Below are 16,633 nucleotides of genomic sequence, written 5' to 3'. Positions count from 1 at the left end.
CAAGATCAACAGAAAAGGGGATGAATAGGTTCCCATTGAGCACCATGCAAATGTTAATTTGAAATGTGTGTCAGATTTGCATGAATGACTAAAATAATATCAACTGTATTTGGTAGCCTTAGCTTGTAGCCCTATCCCTGTCTTCTTGGGTTTGACAGCAATTGGTGCGATGTATCTTTCGGGATCTTAAGACGTCTGGTGGAGCATTAATTCCAAGACCCTTGCTTTTACGTGAAATTTATTCTTAAAGCACATTTAAGAGCCATTCTTGACCAAAGTGCTGTACAATTATTACTAAACAAATAGAAGTAAGAGGATGAAATACAATAAATTAAAACCTAATTATTTCAATGGAGGGCAAACGCATGGTGAACTGTTCCAAATCTTTTGAGTGGCAACGGTAAATGTACAATCACCGTCAATCTCCTTTACTCTTGAGCAAGGGACAGCCAGGAGCAGCTGGTCAGAGGATCTGAGAGTCGTAGGAGTGGAAAGGGGCACAGAAGCTCAGACTCAGGTTTTGTGGGGGCCAGTCCATTTGAAGCTCTAAAAACAAATAAAATGAGTTTATGCTGAGTCATATACTTTACTGGAATCCAGTCTAGTGATGCAAGTTAAGGTGAGATGCTGTCTTTCTTCCTGGTGCTGGTAAGGTGTCCAGCATTCTGCACTGCCTGCAAACAGGACAGAGATTACTGCCTGATGTCCAAGTAGAGGGCACCATAATAATCCAGTCGTGACGAGATTAAGATAAAACTAGATTAAACAATTTGAAGTTAATGGTAAGGGAGGGTTTACATTTTGTTTTATTCCTTAGTTGAAAGTGGCAACATTTCACAGCAGCTGTGGTATGTTTGTCATATGTCAACACAAGGTCAAATATGACACCAAGATTTTGAATCTGGTATGTATGTATTACTCTCCATAGAGAGTGAGACCAAACAAAACCACTGTTTTAATCTTGTTTAATTGTCTAATTTGTGATTAGACTTTATAAATACAAACCATTTAGTTATTAGAGACAGTCATCAGGAGAATTAACAGCATTATTGTAGTTTTCATTGTCAGCGGCCTCTACAGGGAGGTAAAGCTTAGTGTGGTCTGCAAAGGAATGGTATGAGATATTGTGCTTCTGGCAAATGGAACCTAAAAGTAGCCCTATAGAATAGACTTTGACTGGATGTAACCTAGAAATACAAATTATTAACATATGAGACTCGGGAACCATGATATTTTGAAAAGTTAGATTAAAACTAACTATATATGTAACTAATATCTATATTTTTAGTTTGATTATATCTGCTATGATGTTGGCAAGTGGTCATGGTGTAAATCATAATAATATAATATATAACTTGTCAGATAATATCTCTGAGGGAAGGGACACGCTTACTGATATGAATGTAATTTAAGTGTGATGACTGATCAAACCAAGTTGGACAAGGCCTGTTCCAGTCTGGGTCAGTCAGTATTGGTCATTAGTCATATTAGTCGGTAGATAAAATCATAGTGTGTGATATGTAAGGACTTATCTTCAGCCTTCAGATGCCATCACTGTTTGTGATTTACTCTCTGTTGGCTATAATTAACTCAGTTCAGAAAATAAAGAAATACACAACTAGCATGCATATGGAACCCTCCATATTCAATGTGTTCAGTGGATTAGGTTCATCTCAGGATCTCATCCCAGGATGTCTAATCTATACCTCCTCCTCTCATTGATGACCCGCACAGTTTTATATATTTCTAACATGGTGGGGGTATTCCATGTTCAAAGTCAGATCTTAATTTTGGTTCCCAAGCAGATTATCCACTACAGGGTCCATTGTAGTAGCATTCGACGTGTCCCATCATGATGGTAGTTTTCAAGGGTTTTGTAGGTGGCCCCACCCCCAACCACCTACCTGGAGGACCGGGTGCTGATTCTCATCTGGCCTCTACCGCCGTGACCTGCCTGGCTTGGTTAGAGCTGCCAGGGGCTAAAGCCCCTGCCAGTATAGTTCATTGTTTGAGCACACAGATTCAAGGATACAGCAAACAGAGCCCACACGTTCTGCGATTATTCCTGGATTTCACTCTATGGTAGAGAGAAAAGAAAGAAAAATGAAAATAATTCCTATAAATGCTGACCAAAAGTCAGTGGATTAATAACATGTTGCTTCATTGTCACACTTTTTTTTGTTGAGGAAACATTAACCTTTAGAAAATTATGGTTGAGCGTTGAGGAACTACTTTTGTCCAGAGGTTAAACACTGTTCTTTAGTTTCACAGCAGAGATCCAGGTCTCCACTGATGTGTTGATGACTGATAAATTAATCACATTTTGTGCAAAGACAAGGCTGCTGCTCTGTCAGTGAAACCATTTTTCAGTCTCTTTTTCCTCTTTTATCTTATCTTTTCTTTTATAACCAGACTAACAACTTGAACAGCTGGTTCTTCTTCAGCTTTTTTTCCAAGGCTGTACGATTGCTCAGACTCTTCCCCCTATATTATATTCACTCAAAGCAAACTCAACTGTTGTCTTCCACAGGCTCATATCCACGTCTGTCCCTGAGTTTTAAGCTGAAGAGGAACATTGGCTATTTTATCCTACAAACCTACATGCCCTCCACCCTGATCACCATCCTTTCCTGGGTCTCCTTCTGGATCAACTATGATGCCTCGGCTGCCAGAGTGGCCTTAGGTCAGTGACCTTTTTTATTTCTTCACAGATCAGCTGCAAGGTTTGCTGCTATAACTCTTAGTTGTGTGAGTGGAGTGGCTGTACATCAAACATCTCCAGTTCACAGGTTTGATTGGTGCCTTTCCCCAACTGTAAGTTTGGAGCTTTCCAAAGATGCTCAGTTGCATTGAGAGCAGGACTCAGAGGAAGCCACTTCAGAGTACTCCAGTGTTTTTTTCTCATCAATTCTTGGCTGCTTTTAGATTTGGGTTTTGGGTCATTATTCTGTTGGAGGAGCCAGGACTCATGAATGAATCAGAGCTCTTCGACAGTATGGTTTGCTCCAGAATGCTTTTATAACCTTCTGATTTCATTGATCCGTGCACAGTTTCAAGGCTCCCTGTGCCAGACACAGCAAAGAGACAACATAAAACTGAGCCTCCTCCATGTCTCACAGTGGGGGTGGTGCTATTTTCTCTTCTGTGAACATAGAACTGCTGTGACTTTGCCAAAAAAGCTCTATTTTTTAAATTCTGTTTTATCTGGTCACAGGGACATGAAACTGTTTTTTAGCCTTTATCTTGATTAGGTTTGGCTGTTATTTCATTCCCTGTCTCCTCTTTTTTAAGTCCATGTTCAGAGTGGTGCACACAATAATACCAATCAGAATGAATATGGGCTCAGATTATGCTAAAAAAGATTTGAAGGTTGTAAAGCGACATTAATAATGTGTATGTAGTTGTGAATCATCCTTTGTAAACCTGTAACATAAACGTACACGAGAGATTTAAATCTTACACGTAAAGAAAACATTTGTAGTGCTGAAATATTTGCATCTGAGTGAATATGCAGGAAATATTTCTATTTATCAAAAAAGGTGAATGTGAATATGAATGCAATCTGTGAACAAATTATTAGTGAAGATACACAAAAACATATTGAAAAAAAAGAAATGAATGAATAGTTGAATGAATATGATATATGTAGTGAAATGCTGATGCTACTATGCTGCTTTTATTTCAGTAAAATTGTAGTATTTTAGTACTAAAAACTTTAACTACATGCTTCCTCTGATGTTCCGCAAAATTACTATTTATGTGGAATATCATAAACACCACCTGTGCCACCAGAAGGTTGAAATGTTAACCCTCCAGAGAAATATTAACATCTACACAAATACAAAATTACACTAATGTGACTTTGGTGGATTTGGTTGAAATAGTATCAAATATGGCCTGTCAACTCTTAGACTACTCAACTCTAACCACAAAGTCAATCTTGAATTCACATTGCAATTGGGGCAAGGGAGAGCCTTCTGTGTCAGCTGGCCTGAGTTACTGTGGTGACAAAGGCCCATCAAGTTAATGGCCAAACCATTCCAGTTTTTATAACAGCAATAAGTCTCCCATTACTGAAGCTGTGTCAGTGTGTCAGCCAGAGGTGAGTCGGAGCTCAGCACAGCTACATAATTACTCCCACTTTGGTAGATTTTGAAGGAATCTATAATGTGAAGCAGTCGTCATCCGTGATATTACAGTATATAAAACATGTTTAAGTGAAGGCAAAGGGTAAGAAAAGCTTGACTAAGCCCAACTTTCATGTCACAAATAAATTGATTATAACACATAATATACACATGGACAATCAATTGCAAACAACACCGACATGTGGCTCAACTTTGTGTTGGAGACCTGGTCACCCACACAAGCCTTCACGCTTAGACACAACCCAACATGTGCTGTGCATAGTGTATAGCACGATTTTGGACATGTAATGTACTCATACACTGCAGTCACAGCTATTTGTAGCTCTACACAGCTTATTTAGTGTCATTCATAATCACCATCTGCATCCCATGATACGTACATTAATATGGAATCATTTAAATGCAGAGTTAGCTCCAAGTGGCCAGGCCATTGCAAATGGGCTGAACTATGAGCTTGAAGTGGATAAAAAATGTCAACAGCAGTCTTAACTTAAAATCTTTTTCACTAGATTTTGCCACTTTGGAGACTTTTTAAAGATTTCTTGTTCGGGATAGAGTAGCAGTCAAACAAATACATGGATGTGCAGTATTTTAGCTGTTTGCAGTACTGCGTAGGACAGAGTCTTCAGATGTTGTACCTTGAATCTGATGGAGTCGCTCTCCAGGTTTGGGGGTTACAGCTCCTAATACTCCTACTTTCACAGTGATCACATTGCATTTTACCTTCCACATTTGTTCTAGCTGTTCTTTTAGCCCTTGGTACTTCTCAATCTTCTCATGCTCCTTTTTCCTGATGTTACTATCCACTGGGATTGCCACATCTATCACTACTGCCATCTTCTGTTCTTTGTCCTCCATCACTATGTCTGGTTTGTTTAGCCTGCAGCTGTTTGTTAGTCTGTTAGTTTGTCAGTTAGGAATCTGATGAAAGTATTTTAGCAACCTAGGGATCACATAATCAAATGCCCATACTGTATACATGGTAGACATGACTATGGGCAATAAATTATTCTTTCCCATGCTCTGTTCATATCGGAGGAGTATAACATGTCAATGCAGCCTTTGATCATATTGTCTTTGATGGGAATATCCATCCCCCTCAAATTTCAAGTAACCTTGAGTGTGCAACAGGTCCACATACTGACAGGACATATCTCAGTGCATTGATAAAACATAAGGTCAGTAAGTTCTAAGGTAAGCACTGATGCTCTGGTAATGAGGGTATTAGAAATGGCTGACCATCTTTGACTTTCAGAAGCACGTGGCTGTCAGACATTCCACGATGCCATACCTTGCACTTATCAGAGGTGTCACTAGAGATGGACTGGAGAAGTTCTTCACTACACGAATAACAGACACTCTCTTGAGCCTTATAAGGGAAGTGCTCAAATGCCAAGCTTACTCAGTCAGTCCATGCCTCTGAATGCCACAAATGTTGTGATCCACTATAACCTTGAAACGATATCACTTCTGTTTTTAATGGAATGTAGGTTAGTTTTACCCAAGAAAATACTCCTTGATAATGGCCTCAGAAAAATCTTATTCTTCCCATTTTTTGACAGTGATATTAAATGTTATAAATGCCAATTTTTAACATTCTGAGCTGACTCCAGAACTGCTTGTCTTGAGAATGACCTTTTGCAGAAAGTAAAAAATGCTTCCTCATGTCTGGCCTCTTTCTGAATGGGCTTGGTTGTGTCATTGTTTGGTGTTTTTGAAATAAGCTTTTCTTTAAACAATCTGAGCTTGAGTTAAGGGAGAGCTCAATGAAATCGGGCTGAAACATAATATTGGGCTGGATCAAATTACCTCTCTTTCATTGGACATTGTTGGTGCTTGACTTGACTAAACTTAGGAACAGACATTGTACATTTAGGGCCTGATCTACTAAAGGTTTGTGCGTGCAAAAACGTGTGCAAACTTGATTTCCCCCCGCACAAAAACATGCAAGCTGATCTACTAGCGGTGCGCACTGAGGATTGCATGCAGAATAACACATGCTGTTCATTTAGTACGTTTGCCTTAATGAATATGCAATATCGGGCATTTCTAACTGAGTAGATGCAAATACTTTAATTTAGCAGACGCGTTATGATTTACAAAGCCTGAAAAAAATTGTTTGAAAAGTAGGTGCTAACGTTACGCACAGATGGCTGCAGTTATTGTGGTGAAGAGACGGCATGGAATAAGACGGAGAGAACAGTTTTTTTTTCTTGTGTTAGCATGTTTAGATGACAGACGCAAAAATAATCCCTTTCTTGCCAGGGCACTGATGGTCATCCTCACACCAGAAACAGCACTGACCAGCTGCCTGATGTGCGCTCCGTGGGGGTTACAATGGCTATAAGTAATGAGTAATTAGTTTTAGTATGTATAGGCCAGTTCTTGTCTTATTCATGAGCATCATTCTTGGAAATATACAAAAAAAGTCTCACGCTGTTTTACAAAGGACATCTCTGGACATTCATGCCAAATCTCCAAAGGCAAGCAGCCTTGAACTCGAATTACGTTTCTTCCAAGATACTTGCTTATGTCCGGGGTTTGATGAGTTGCAGGTGAGTTTTCTTTTGGAAATAATGAACAAGATGGGAAGATTCTTAATGTATGCTTTAACTGGGTTTCTGGGGACAGGAAGGTGTTGAACATGGATAAATAGTCCATCAGGCAAACAAGCACAAGAAGCGCGACTAGGCAAAGGGAGGCAAGAAGTCTAAAAAGGCAGGAATGAGTCATGCAGAAGAACATACATATAGGCAGAAAAGGCAGAAATGATTATGGCCTGTCGGACAATCTGGTGAGGAATTAAAGTAAGTGCGACTGATAGATTGAACGGGAAACAGTTGAGAAGGTAAGTGACAATGGTTGGACAAATTCATATCTGCTGGGGAAGTAAGTGTGGCAGGGTCTGGAATGAGGAGAGAGTTGTGGCTGAGGGGTAGAGTGGTAAGACTCCCAGTCTTCCCCATCTGCATGCCCAAGGTCCATCGTATTCCTGTCACGTAGGCATTTCAGTCAAACCAACCAAAAACTGTAACATAAAACCAAAAATGTTCATACTGATGGTGGAATTAGAATAAAAATTCCCAACTTCATTATGAAGTATTGCCTGCGGATGTTCAATGTTTGTACCAAAGTCCAAAGAGTAGTACTTGAGGCCTTTTCCTCACAACCAAAAAGTCTTGATGCTCTACAAGAGAAGTTAAAGGATAACCAATGTTGGCATGCATCCCTTGAATAGATTTCAATTAACCCCATTTGTTTAAAATATCCATAGTGCCATGCAAAGAGAGAATGAAAATGTAAGACTGTTATTGTCATCTTTGAGAGCACAAAGTTGCAGGCCAGTTGAGCTAACAGTGTTGCCAGTTACTGTTGCTAAAAGACCCCAGTCTAACTGTTTCTACCCACCACATCTGCTTGTCTGCAGGCATAACCACGGTGCTGACCATGACCACTATCAATACCCACCTAAGGGAGACGCTGCCCAAGATCCCTTATGTCAAGGCCATTGACATTTATCTCATGGGTTGCTTTGTCTTTGTCTTTCTGGCATTGCTGGAGTATGCCTTTGTCAACTACATCTTCTTTGGCCGTGGTCCTCACTTACAGAAGAAAGTAGCAGAAAAGGCTGCCAAAACCAACAATGAGAATAGGAGCAGAATGGAGAGCAACAAAGTGCAGGTGGGCAGAATATATTGTGTAATTATTATGTTTTGTTGTTGACGTAGAGGCCTGACTCACCAAGCTGAGCTGGTCCTCGGGTGCTGTTGGCACATGATTACAATACTGATTGCTGTGTAAGGCTAATAATGCCTTTTACTCAAGTTTCATTTCCTCAACAAAGATGAAAGGAAAGCCACATACGGTAAATTCTATTCATATCTTTTGGATTAATGCAGTTCTATACTCTGTTAAATGAGAAACAGGTCTATTGACTATTCTTTAAACCAACTAATTGATAGACCATAGATAAATGCAAAAGTGCTTTTACCAGATATGCGCAGTCAAAAAGTGACACAAGTGATTGTGTTGAGAAATATATAAAGACTGCAAAATAATAAAGAATTTTTATATTCACATTTTACAATGCAAGGTGTAAGATGTGTTTATCCCAAACTGTATCCACTGCACACTTTTATAAGCGGGGCAATTGCATTATGAGCTTTTATGCTGGTGCTGCAATGTAAACCAGTGAAAACAATATTGACTCTGCTGTCGCTGCTGTACAAAAATAAATAAATCTTACATACAGATCCCTTATCTCTAACCTGAAAGGGGCAGTCCAAGACATGTTATAAAACACCAAAATAAAATGATGCACGTAATTAGGGGGACAGCCTTTGGTTTTTGTGACTATTTGGATTTTGAATAAATTTAATAAACTATGGCAACTTCCCTCAGGTGGATGCTCATGGCAACATCCTACTGACCAACCTAACCAGTGAGATGGGTGGAGCAGATATGATGGGAGCTCTCAACGACCCTCGGGCTACCATGTTCTCTTACGACAGTGCCAGCATACAGTACCGCAAGCCCATGACCAGCCGAGACCTGTACGGACGACCGGCCATTGATCGGCCAATGGGCCATAAGAAGGGCCGCTTGAGGAGAAGGGCCTCGCAGCTCAAAGTCAAGATCCCTGACCTCACGGATGTCAACGCCATAGACAAGTGGTCCCGTGTCGTCTTCCCCATTGCATTCACCTTCTTCAACCTAGTCTACTGGCTTTACTATGTCCACTAGGGTGGCAGTAGTGAGCCTGTGTGGCAGCACCACTGCTAGTGAAAAGCTACCTAGGTCTTGTACAGCAATGAAAATAATCCATTTATATAAATACTGTTTTGGAAAGAGTAGTACTGGGTGACTTTACAATGTAAATACAATTTAAAACAGAGGTATAATATAAAACAGAGATATAATTTATAAAAAAAAACCTATCACTTTTACTGTACTCATCCAAACAAAATAGATATAGATAGAAATATTAGACACACTAGAGGTATTGTATTTCTAAGTCCAAACTTGCCAAAAAGACATTGGTGACCCCAACATTATGGGTAATGGTCTTTCATTTGTTCTCTTTTTCTTACCTTCTTCTTTTATCTCACATTTTGCATGTGAATGCAACACAACATTTAATTTGCTTAAAGGTGAAAAAAAAAAACAAGATAAAGAAGCCCAGTGCAAAAACAGTGGGTAACTGAAGAGGTTTTCACTTGGTTTTGTGACTGAACCTCAGCCAGCTGTTAAATAGAAGATGTTTGGGTGAATGCCATCATAATAAGGTAATCTTCGTTGGGTTCAAGCTCAGTGCCCTGACTGGGGTAATGTTTATGGAGTTGGGTTGTACCATTGTGTAGAAATCCTTCTTTGACAGCCATTTGTGACCTAATAAACATGTTACCTTTGCTTTTCAAGATTTACATGATTTTGTTAGGATTGTGCCAAGTGCATGTGCATTTATCTGCTTTTGCAGTGCAAAACAACAAATTCAGTTCCCTTCATATTGTATCTATTAAAAAAGCTTTGCATGGCTCTACTGGGCCCTTTATTATAATCATTATACTGTATGCTTTTGAACAATCATTGCATTTAAGATAAGCACAGGGCAGATATTAATTGGAATTCACACTAATCTCTCAAACGAAAAAATTGTAGTCAGATTTGTACCAACAATATTCTCACAGTGTCTGTGAGCATGTGCAATGCAATTTTCTTTAAAGGAAATCAGGTAAAGACTGACCAATGATGTCACCATGCTTTCAAAACCACATTCAAAATGATAAGCCCTGATAAAACACGCTGCTCGTGATGAAATACCTAGTATCAGTGTGTTGAAAATAATGGATGAATCCACACTTACAGAATAGGTTGATTGAAATTGAAGGAAGTATTGTGTCATTTGCAGTCTCTGGTATAATAAGGGATATAGTAAGGGTGTGGAGGTTGAGGACATGGATGAACCTATAGAGTCTGACTTTCATACAGGAGACTGGAGTTTGTATTCTGTCAAAGACTAACAAATAATATTGTATACATTTGTATCAAGCAAAACCACGATCTTGGTTTGCTTGACTCTATCCAAAGTCTCACCTTAACTTTAGCCGTACCATACTTACCATGCACAGACTTGTGGTCATGTTGAGGGATGGACCTTTTTTCCAAAAGATACACGTACTTGCTCAGTTGGTGTTTTGGTGATAATGGTGGAGATTGTTGACTAAAATGTTGCTCCAAATTCCCCTACAGATTTTCAGTGGGATTGGGATCTTGTGACTCTGGATGCCATCCTTATCATTGACAGAATTTTCATCAATGCCTTTGGTGATCAGAAAGTAAAAATAACTCCCTTTTTTTAGTATTATTCTTTAACCTATATCTGTATATCTCTGCCTGATGGCTAAAAGTTTTATTATATACAGTAACCTACAAGCAGGCTTACAGTATATTTTCTGGTTGGGGTTTGAGAGTATGTACTCAGTGACCAGAAAATTTGAAATCAATGACTGTCAATACCATGTTGGCCATGATACCAGCTGCTAGAAGTCATAATGTGTTTTTCCAAAGCCCTGTAACTTGCTGGTGTTATAACTGACCATGCTGACACCAGCTCTCTACATTCTTAGGGTTGATGGATGGACCTGCTTTTATTGTTGCATTTGTTTTCATTGCAAAGCGTTAGCAGGGTTTATTACAGAACTTGGTGTGACCTTGCTATTTCACCTGTGTGTTCCTCAAACAATTCCTTGATATTGTTTGACATGACAGGGAACATTATTACCTCTGCCAAGGAAGGTGTGTGTTTCATTAGCGTCTGTTCGATTGTCAACAAGATTACAAAAAAGTACTGAACCAATTTGTAAAAAAAAAAAGACTTATTTAAACTTGGTTTGTGAAGGGGGAGTACGCCGTGGTGCTGCTATCAACATGGGTATTTGACATGACATGACTTGTCAAATCATTAGCACCTCACACCATGGCTTGTACAGTTTTCATGTTTGATTCATGACCTCATGGTATTTAGGTCAGAGACTCACTGTATCATCATGATGGTGCAGATGGATCAATAATAATAATATTGTCACCACTGCAAAGTTCCATTGACTGACAATATGATTTTTTATATTGTGCTGATTAGAAAAGCAGTTCTACAATATGAATGCATGGTAAGTATGGACTGGAATAAAGTGTTAATGCCTGTATTGTACAGGTTTAAATGAGAGAAAGCTAAAAAAAAAACACACATCATAAATCTGATCCAAACCATATTAGGATATTTTTGATAAATAGATATTGTTAATACAAGATGTTTGAACACACATATCTGATTTGACCACATTCAAGTGTAATAACCTACAATCTGAGCAATGCCTTCGGTTCAGCAGTGTTAGTCTCAGCCTCAGTACACAGGACACCATACTTCCTACATTAGCACTGAACGTTGAAATTGTGTTTAAAATCTCGAGGTGAGAAATCCGATTTGAAAACATACATAAGAGGTTAACCACACACAGGTGAGGTTCCTTGTGTGGTTGCGTGCTGTTACACCCTTGATAAACTCCAACACATTGTCTCTTTGTGTAATTTTTTTTTTGTCCTGCATTGAGTCACCTGATACCTCCCACATTTGAGACCTGAGAGGGTTTGCTTTAGCAAACACTCCAACCTGGTTTCTTTGTGTTCCAGATTTGTCGTTGTGTAACCCATTGCTTTTATACTAGTCATTCCCTGTCACCTGCTGACTGCCCAAATGAAAGTGGAATTGGAGATGCTGGCTTTCGTAGAGACGTGCAAGGAGGGATCACTCCTTCGCTTGTGGCAGGGTTTCTATTTTGCTTGACTCTGAGTTTGTGTTAATGCAGTGGGATGTGAAAGGTCACAGTGGATCAACTGCTGAGTTCGCTTTAAAGGGGAATTCTGTTTTTGTGGAGTTTTTTTTTCAACCGAGGCCCTTTGTTTATAAATGTGGGTGTGTATATGAATGCACAAGTTAATCCAAAGACTTTTGAATCAGTCCAGTAGAACTTCATAGGCAGCGGCAGTGGCCACAATGTAATCTCATAGGGCAACTGGAACAGATCACAAAATGTCCACTTAAAGTTTTTTATCACCAATAGGCTCAAAATGTCATTGTGGGTCTTTGATTAGAGTATGGCAACATTACACATGGTGAATCTGTTTCTGATGCGGATGATAAAGCATTTGACTTCGATGGCCCTCCCTTGTAGTACATGGATTCAAAGGTTCCTACAAATTGAAGCATAAACGAGGAGAGAGACACAACAAGCAGACGAGGGACAATGTGCTGCTGGTTGAGCGAGACATGTAATGTTGTAACTCTCTTAGCAAAAATCCAGAATAACAATTTGAGCCTTTTATTCGTTTAAAAAGCCCTTTTCGTGGACATGTTATGATTTGTAATCATTGTCCCAGAAGATTCCATTATAGCTGCTGCCATTGTGGAGACAGTCTACTGGATTCCAAAAGTTTTTTTCTTGTGAACATATGGGCCCAGGTTGAAAATACAGTGGAAACCACTTTTACATTTCTTCTTCACAGAGTGATCAACCGTTTATATGGATCAAAAAGCTTGGGACAGAATTGTCCTTATACAATTGCTAATGAACAAAATGTTCAAAGTAATTAGGTTAAAGTGAAGTAGTCCTCTTTGTTCATTTAGGGTCTTTTCATACATGTTAGGACCAGAAAAAAGTTATGTTTTGCAGTTTTACCAGCTCTGTCAGTAGTCCACTGCTCCTCTCTGTGTCTCTTTCATTCGTGCTGCGCACTGCAAACCATCTCGTGCCAGATCAAACGCACCCTGCCATCTCCTCCGGCTCGTCATTGTCTAAGTTTAGAAATTCTGTTGTTTTTACCCAGTCTGACTTTATACACATGACCGATGACAGTGCGAGAGGGAGGAAGGGAGTGAGCAGTGGAGGCAGTGTGTAGCATTTGCAAGTGTGCAATGTTAACTTTCCTTCAAGTTCTGGGACTATCATACAGAATCTATGCAAAGCGTTTATTCTAATTAACTGCTTATAGTGATCACTTTGGTCCGGGACAAATGTGATGACTTTCCACTGTAGTGGAATTCCCCTTTAAGGATATCTCTAGTTTATCAGAATCTGGATATTATGTTCATACAGGAGCTTTGACCACTGTTCCTATCAGTTATTACATTTGTGCTAAATTTATTCTCATGGGATTTAAGTCAGAGGTCTGTAAACACAGCAACATACAGTAAGGAGTCGGACAATCACACAGGCTATAAATAAAAGTGCTGTCATTGATATGATCTAAAGTCACACATGGGTTCACATAAGAAGTGTGAACCCGATATATTGATCATAAGAAATCAAGTGGGTATTTTCCAAACTTTGTCTTTTCTGAAAGATATGATAAGCAAAGTCACCATATTAAGATCTTATTTGTAATAAACCAGGATTGTCTTTTACCATATAGGCTATTTTTGCTTTTCTTTGGGGTAATACCTTTCTGCCGCTTCATAGATTTGCTTGTTGAGGACAAAGGTTTGCAGTATGGCAACTTGATGGTTATGACCAATGCTTGTCTTATCAGGGCTTTAAACAAAAAAAGCAGCAAAACCAGATAGGCTTCAACAGGACACAATATAGCATTGTCCTCTTTCTCATGGCTGAATATTGTGCCTTTACCAAGAATCTCAATATTTTCACAGGGTTTAACTTAACTCCTAAACCATCTTGTACTTTTTTCTAGATTAAGAAGAATAAGGAGCACCAGAAACAGAAATTGGAAACCTTCCGAGCTTTTCTGAGGCTCTGACATACAGTCCCATTATTTAAGCGTAGATTGTAGTGAGACATTCCAGCATTATGATGACAATCTTTTGAATTCAGTGTCCTCCGAGTCCCCGGCAAGGCTGTTCTCCATGCTGCCAGCGTTGCCATTTGTGGACATGAGCAGAGCACAGGACAGAGAGGAGGTGGAAATAAAAAGAAAAGAAGTCGCTCGCCTCCCCCCTGCAACAAAAGGACCCAGAGCTGAAAGACATGTTTTCTGTGGACCGAGGAGCTAATGGAAGTCTTGAACAACTGGTTTGCCTGCAGGCTGTGGATGAAGAGGACATGTGCTGGACTCTTATTGTGTAAAATTACTGTACATTTTTTCTCTTGTGCTCTATATGTTCTCACGTGGAATGGGATGTGGGTGTGTTTGACGTATGCGTGTCTTGCTGGTTGTGTAAAGACAAACAACTTTGCAGGAATGCTTGTGTGTGTGTGTGTGTGTGTGTGTGTACTGTATGTGTACGTGAGAATGAGAGAAAGAGTGTGAGGGAGAGAGAAAGAGTGTGAGGGAGAGAGTGAGGGAGAGAGGGGGCATATGGATACATGTGAGAGGGAGAAAATAAAATATAAATTCTTTGTGTCAGTTTATAGACTTCAAAGAATAGTTTAAATAAAACCACTGACATCTCTACCAACTACATATAAAGTGTCCTTTCGTTGACATATACGTAAGCACCACCCTTCTCTGTGTCTGTTTGTTTGTCAGCAGGGATGGAGGGATGAGGCACAGGCCAGGGAGGAAACTAACATACTTTTGGTCTTCAGTTGAAGACGTGGATCCAGACATTTTAATCATTCTTCTTGACAATGTGAAATTGGACGACACCTTTAGCTCCGGACCCTGAAAATAACCAAGCCTTGGGACCTGTGACACTCATAGACTGTATATATCGCAGTATCAAGGTCCCACCAGTTCTCGACCAATCCCAAGTCAAGTTGCTCAGCTGTCAATCATATTTTACAGTAGTTTTATAGTATAAAATAAGTAATTAAAACCAAACTTAACAGAAATAACATTTGAACATAAATCAGTGTGATGCCTAAAATAACCTAAACCATCATTTAAAAAAGTTAAAATGTATTTTAAAGGTACAGTGTGTAAGATTTAGGTGAAAATAAACTATTAGCAGAAATTTAATATAGAATAATCCTCATGATGTTTTCACTCGTTCATTTCATCTAAATTGTATGAATTTTAGTTTTGTTTACCACAGAAAAGGTCCTTTATATTTAAATACTTTATATTTACATCAAGGGGACCCTCTCTATGGAGGCTGCCATGTTTTTAACATTAGTCCAGACTGAACAAACTAAACACCTTTAGAGTTTTTATGACAACTGAAGCTACCACAGGTTCTTTTTCATGTTTGGAAGGAGAGGGTGAGGTGAGGGGTGTTCAGCTGCAACATGCAACTTCAACACTAGATATCACTAAATTCTACACGCTGAACCTTTAAGTTTATAGTTCGGTCCGTGTGAATGGTCTATAATTAGAAAGAAAGCACTTTTCTAGTCTTGATGACCACTCAGAGCACTTTACAGTGCAGTGCAACACTCACCCACTCACACATTAATACAGTGCATCTATGTGCAGCACTTTCTCTGGGGTTATGTTGCCCAAGGACACTTCGGCAAGCAGAATGCTATCCTGGAGGAAGTGGTGTTTGTGACCTAACCTGCATCCAGCCACCAGGGGGCAATTGAGGCTCTTTAGTTGTGGGGAGCCATCATGTCACCTATTTTTATATGCAGTCAATAGTGGAAGCACAGTAAAGGCTCGTGATTTAAACACGTTTCCATGCTATGTGCACATGTCGCAATGTTTCCTGTGGGATCATCACTGAGATAAAACAAAATGCAGAAAGTTCACACAAGTTCAACTCAGCGGAAAAGCTTTGGTTCAGATCAGCACTGACTCAGCCTCTTTCTCCGGCAGCTGTCTTTATAGAGACTGAAGATCTGGAGTGGAACTGCTGTGGCTGGAGGAGAATGCCATTAGTCCAGTTAGCATGTCTGCAGCCGTCAGCCACAACGCTCATTCTCATGATTAACGTGAAGCTGTGGGAGTGAAGACCAAAGCCATTTACACATTTAGCACGGCAGCGTCTGTCAGCAGTTGTGCCCATTCTTATTATTAATCAGGCTGCCAGCAGTCGGATCAACTGGAAGACCACAGCCTCGACACAAATGTCACCTTGACTCACCCAGAGCACAACATCTCTGCTATCTCTTGTATAGGTTCATATTTTTAAATCGATTTTGAAACAGTACTGACCTGCTCATATGTTGACTGCGTGTTTTATTTCTTAGAATACTCATTAATTAATTAGAACTGGCTACGATAGATCCCCTTCAAACATGCTTCCAGGACAAAGTCTTCAGATTGTTTAAGAAAAACGTTTTTCCAAAGTTTACCTGAAGTTAGTGTGAGGCTAAATACGGCTTAATGAAAGGAAGTGGACTTTGTGGAGCATGTCCCTTTTAGGAGTGATTTGATTTTTGTGCGACAGTGTTTACTTTCTTAGCGGTGGTGTAAAGCACGGGTCAGGTCTTTCAAATGAAGAAAGACAAAGGACTCGTCTGTCCCACTAAACTGAGTCAGAGGTGACGAAGTGCTATTCATGGACAATGTAAATCAACGTAAGTATGCGTAAC

At 39.6% G+C, this 16,633-nt stretch overlaps 1 protein-coding gene and 1 long non-coding RNA gene across 4 annotated transcripts in view; one reads left to right on the top strand and one right to left on the bottom strand.

Moving 5' to 3' along the window:
* Positions 1 to 9,560, top strand: part of gabrb1 (gamma-aminobutyric acid type A receptor subunit beta1) — a 50,720-nt gene extending 41,160 nt beyond the window's left edge. For all 3 annotated transcript variants that reach the window (XM_020084602.2, XM_020084605.2, XM_020084603.2), the window contains 3 exons: positions 2,531 to 2,683; positions 7,576 to 7,829; positions 8,550 to 9,560. In XM_020084602.2, the coding sequence (XP_019940161.1) occupies positions 2,531 to 2,683; positions 7,576 to 7,829; positions 8,550 to 8,891 (749 nt within the window). In that variant the 3' untranslated portion in view covers positions 8,892 to 9,560. The remainder of the gene's footprint in view (positions 1 to 2,530; positions 2,684 to 7,575; positions 7,830 to 8,549) is intronic.
* LOC138412189 (uncharacterized) lies at positions 355 to 5,314 on the bottom strand. The gene is made up of 3 exons (XR_011244674.1): positions 4,872 to 5,314; positions 1,905 to 2,077; positions 355 to 546 (listed from the first exon to the last, which is right to left on the bottom strand). It is a non-coding gene; the product is annotated as an uncharacterized lncRNA (long non-coding RNA).
* Positions 9,561 to 16,633: the final 7,073 nt, after the last annotated feature.

The sequence above is a fragment of the Paralichthys olivaceus genome, chromosome 12 (assembly GCF_024713975.1).
Source record: "Paralichthys olivaceus isolate ysfri-2021 chromosome 12, ASM2471397v2, whole genome shotgun sequence".
NCBI lineage: Eukaryota > Metazoa > Chordata > Actinopteri > Pleuronectiformes > Paralichthyidae > Paralichthys > Paralichthys olivaceus.
This window is presented reverse-complemented; position numbering and strand designations above follow the sequence as displayed.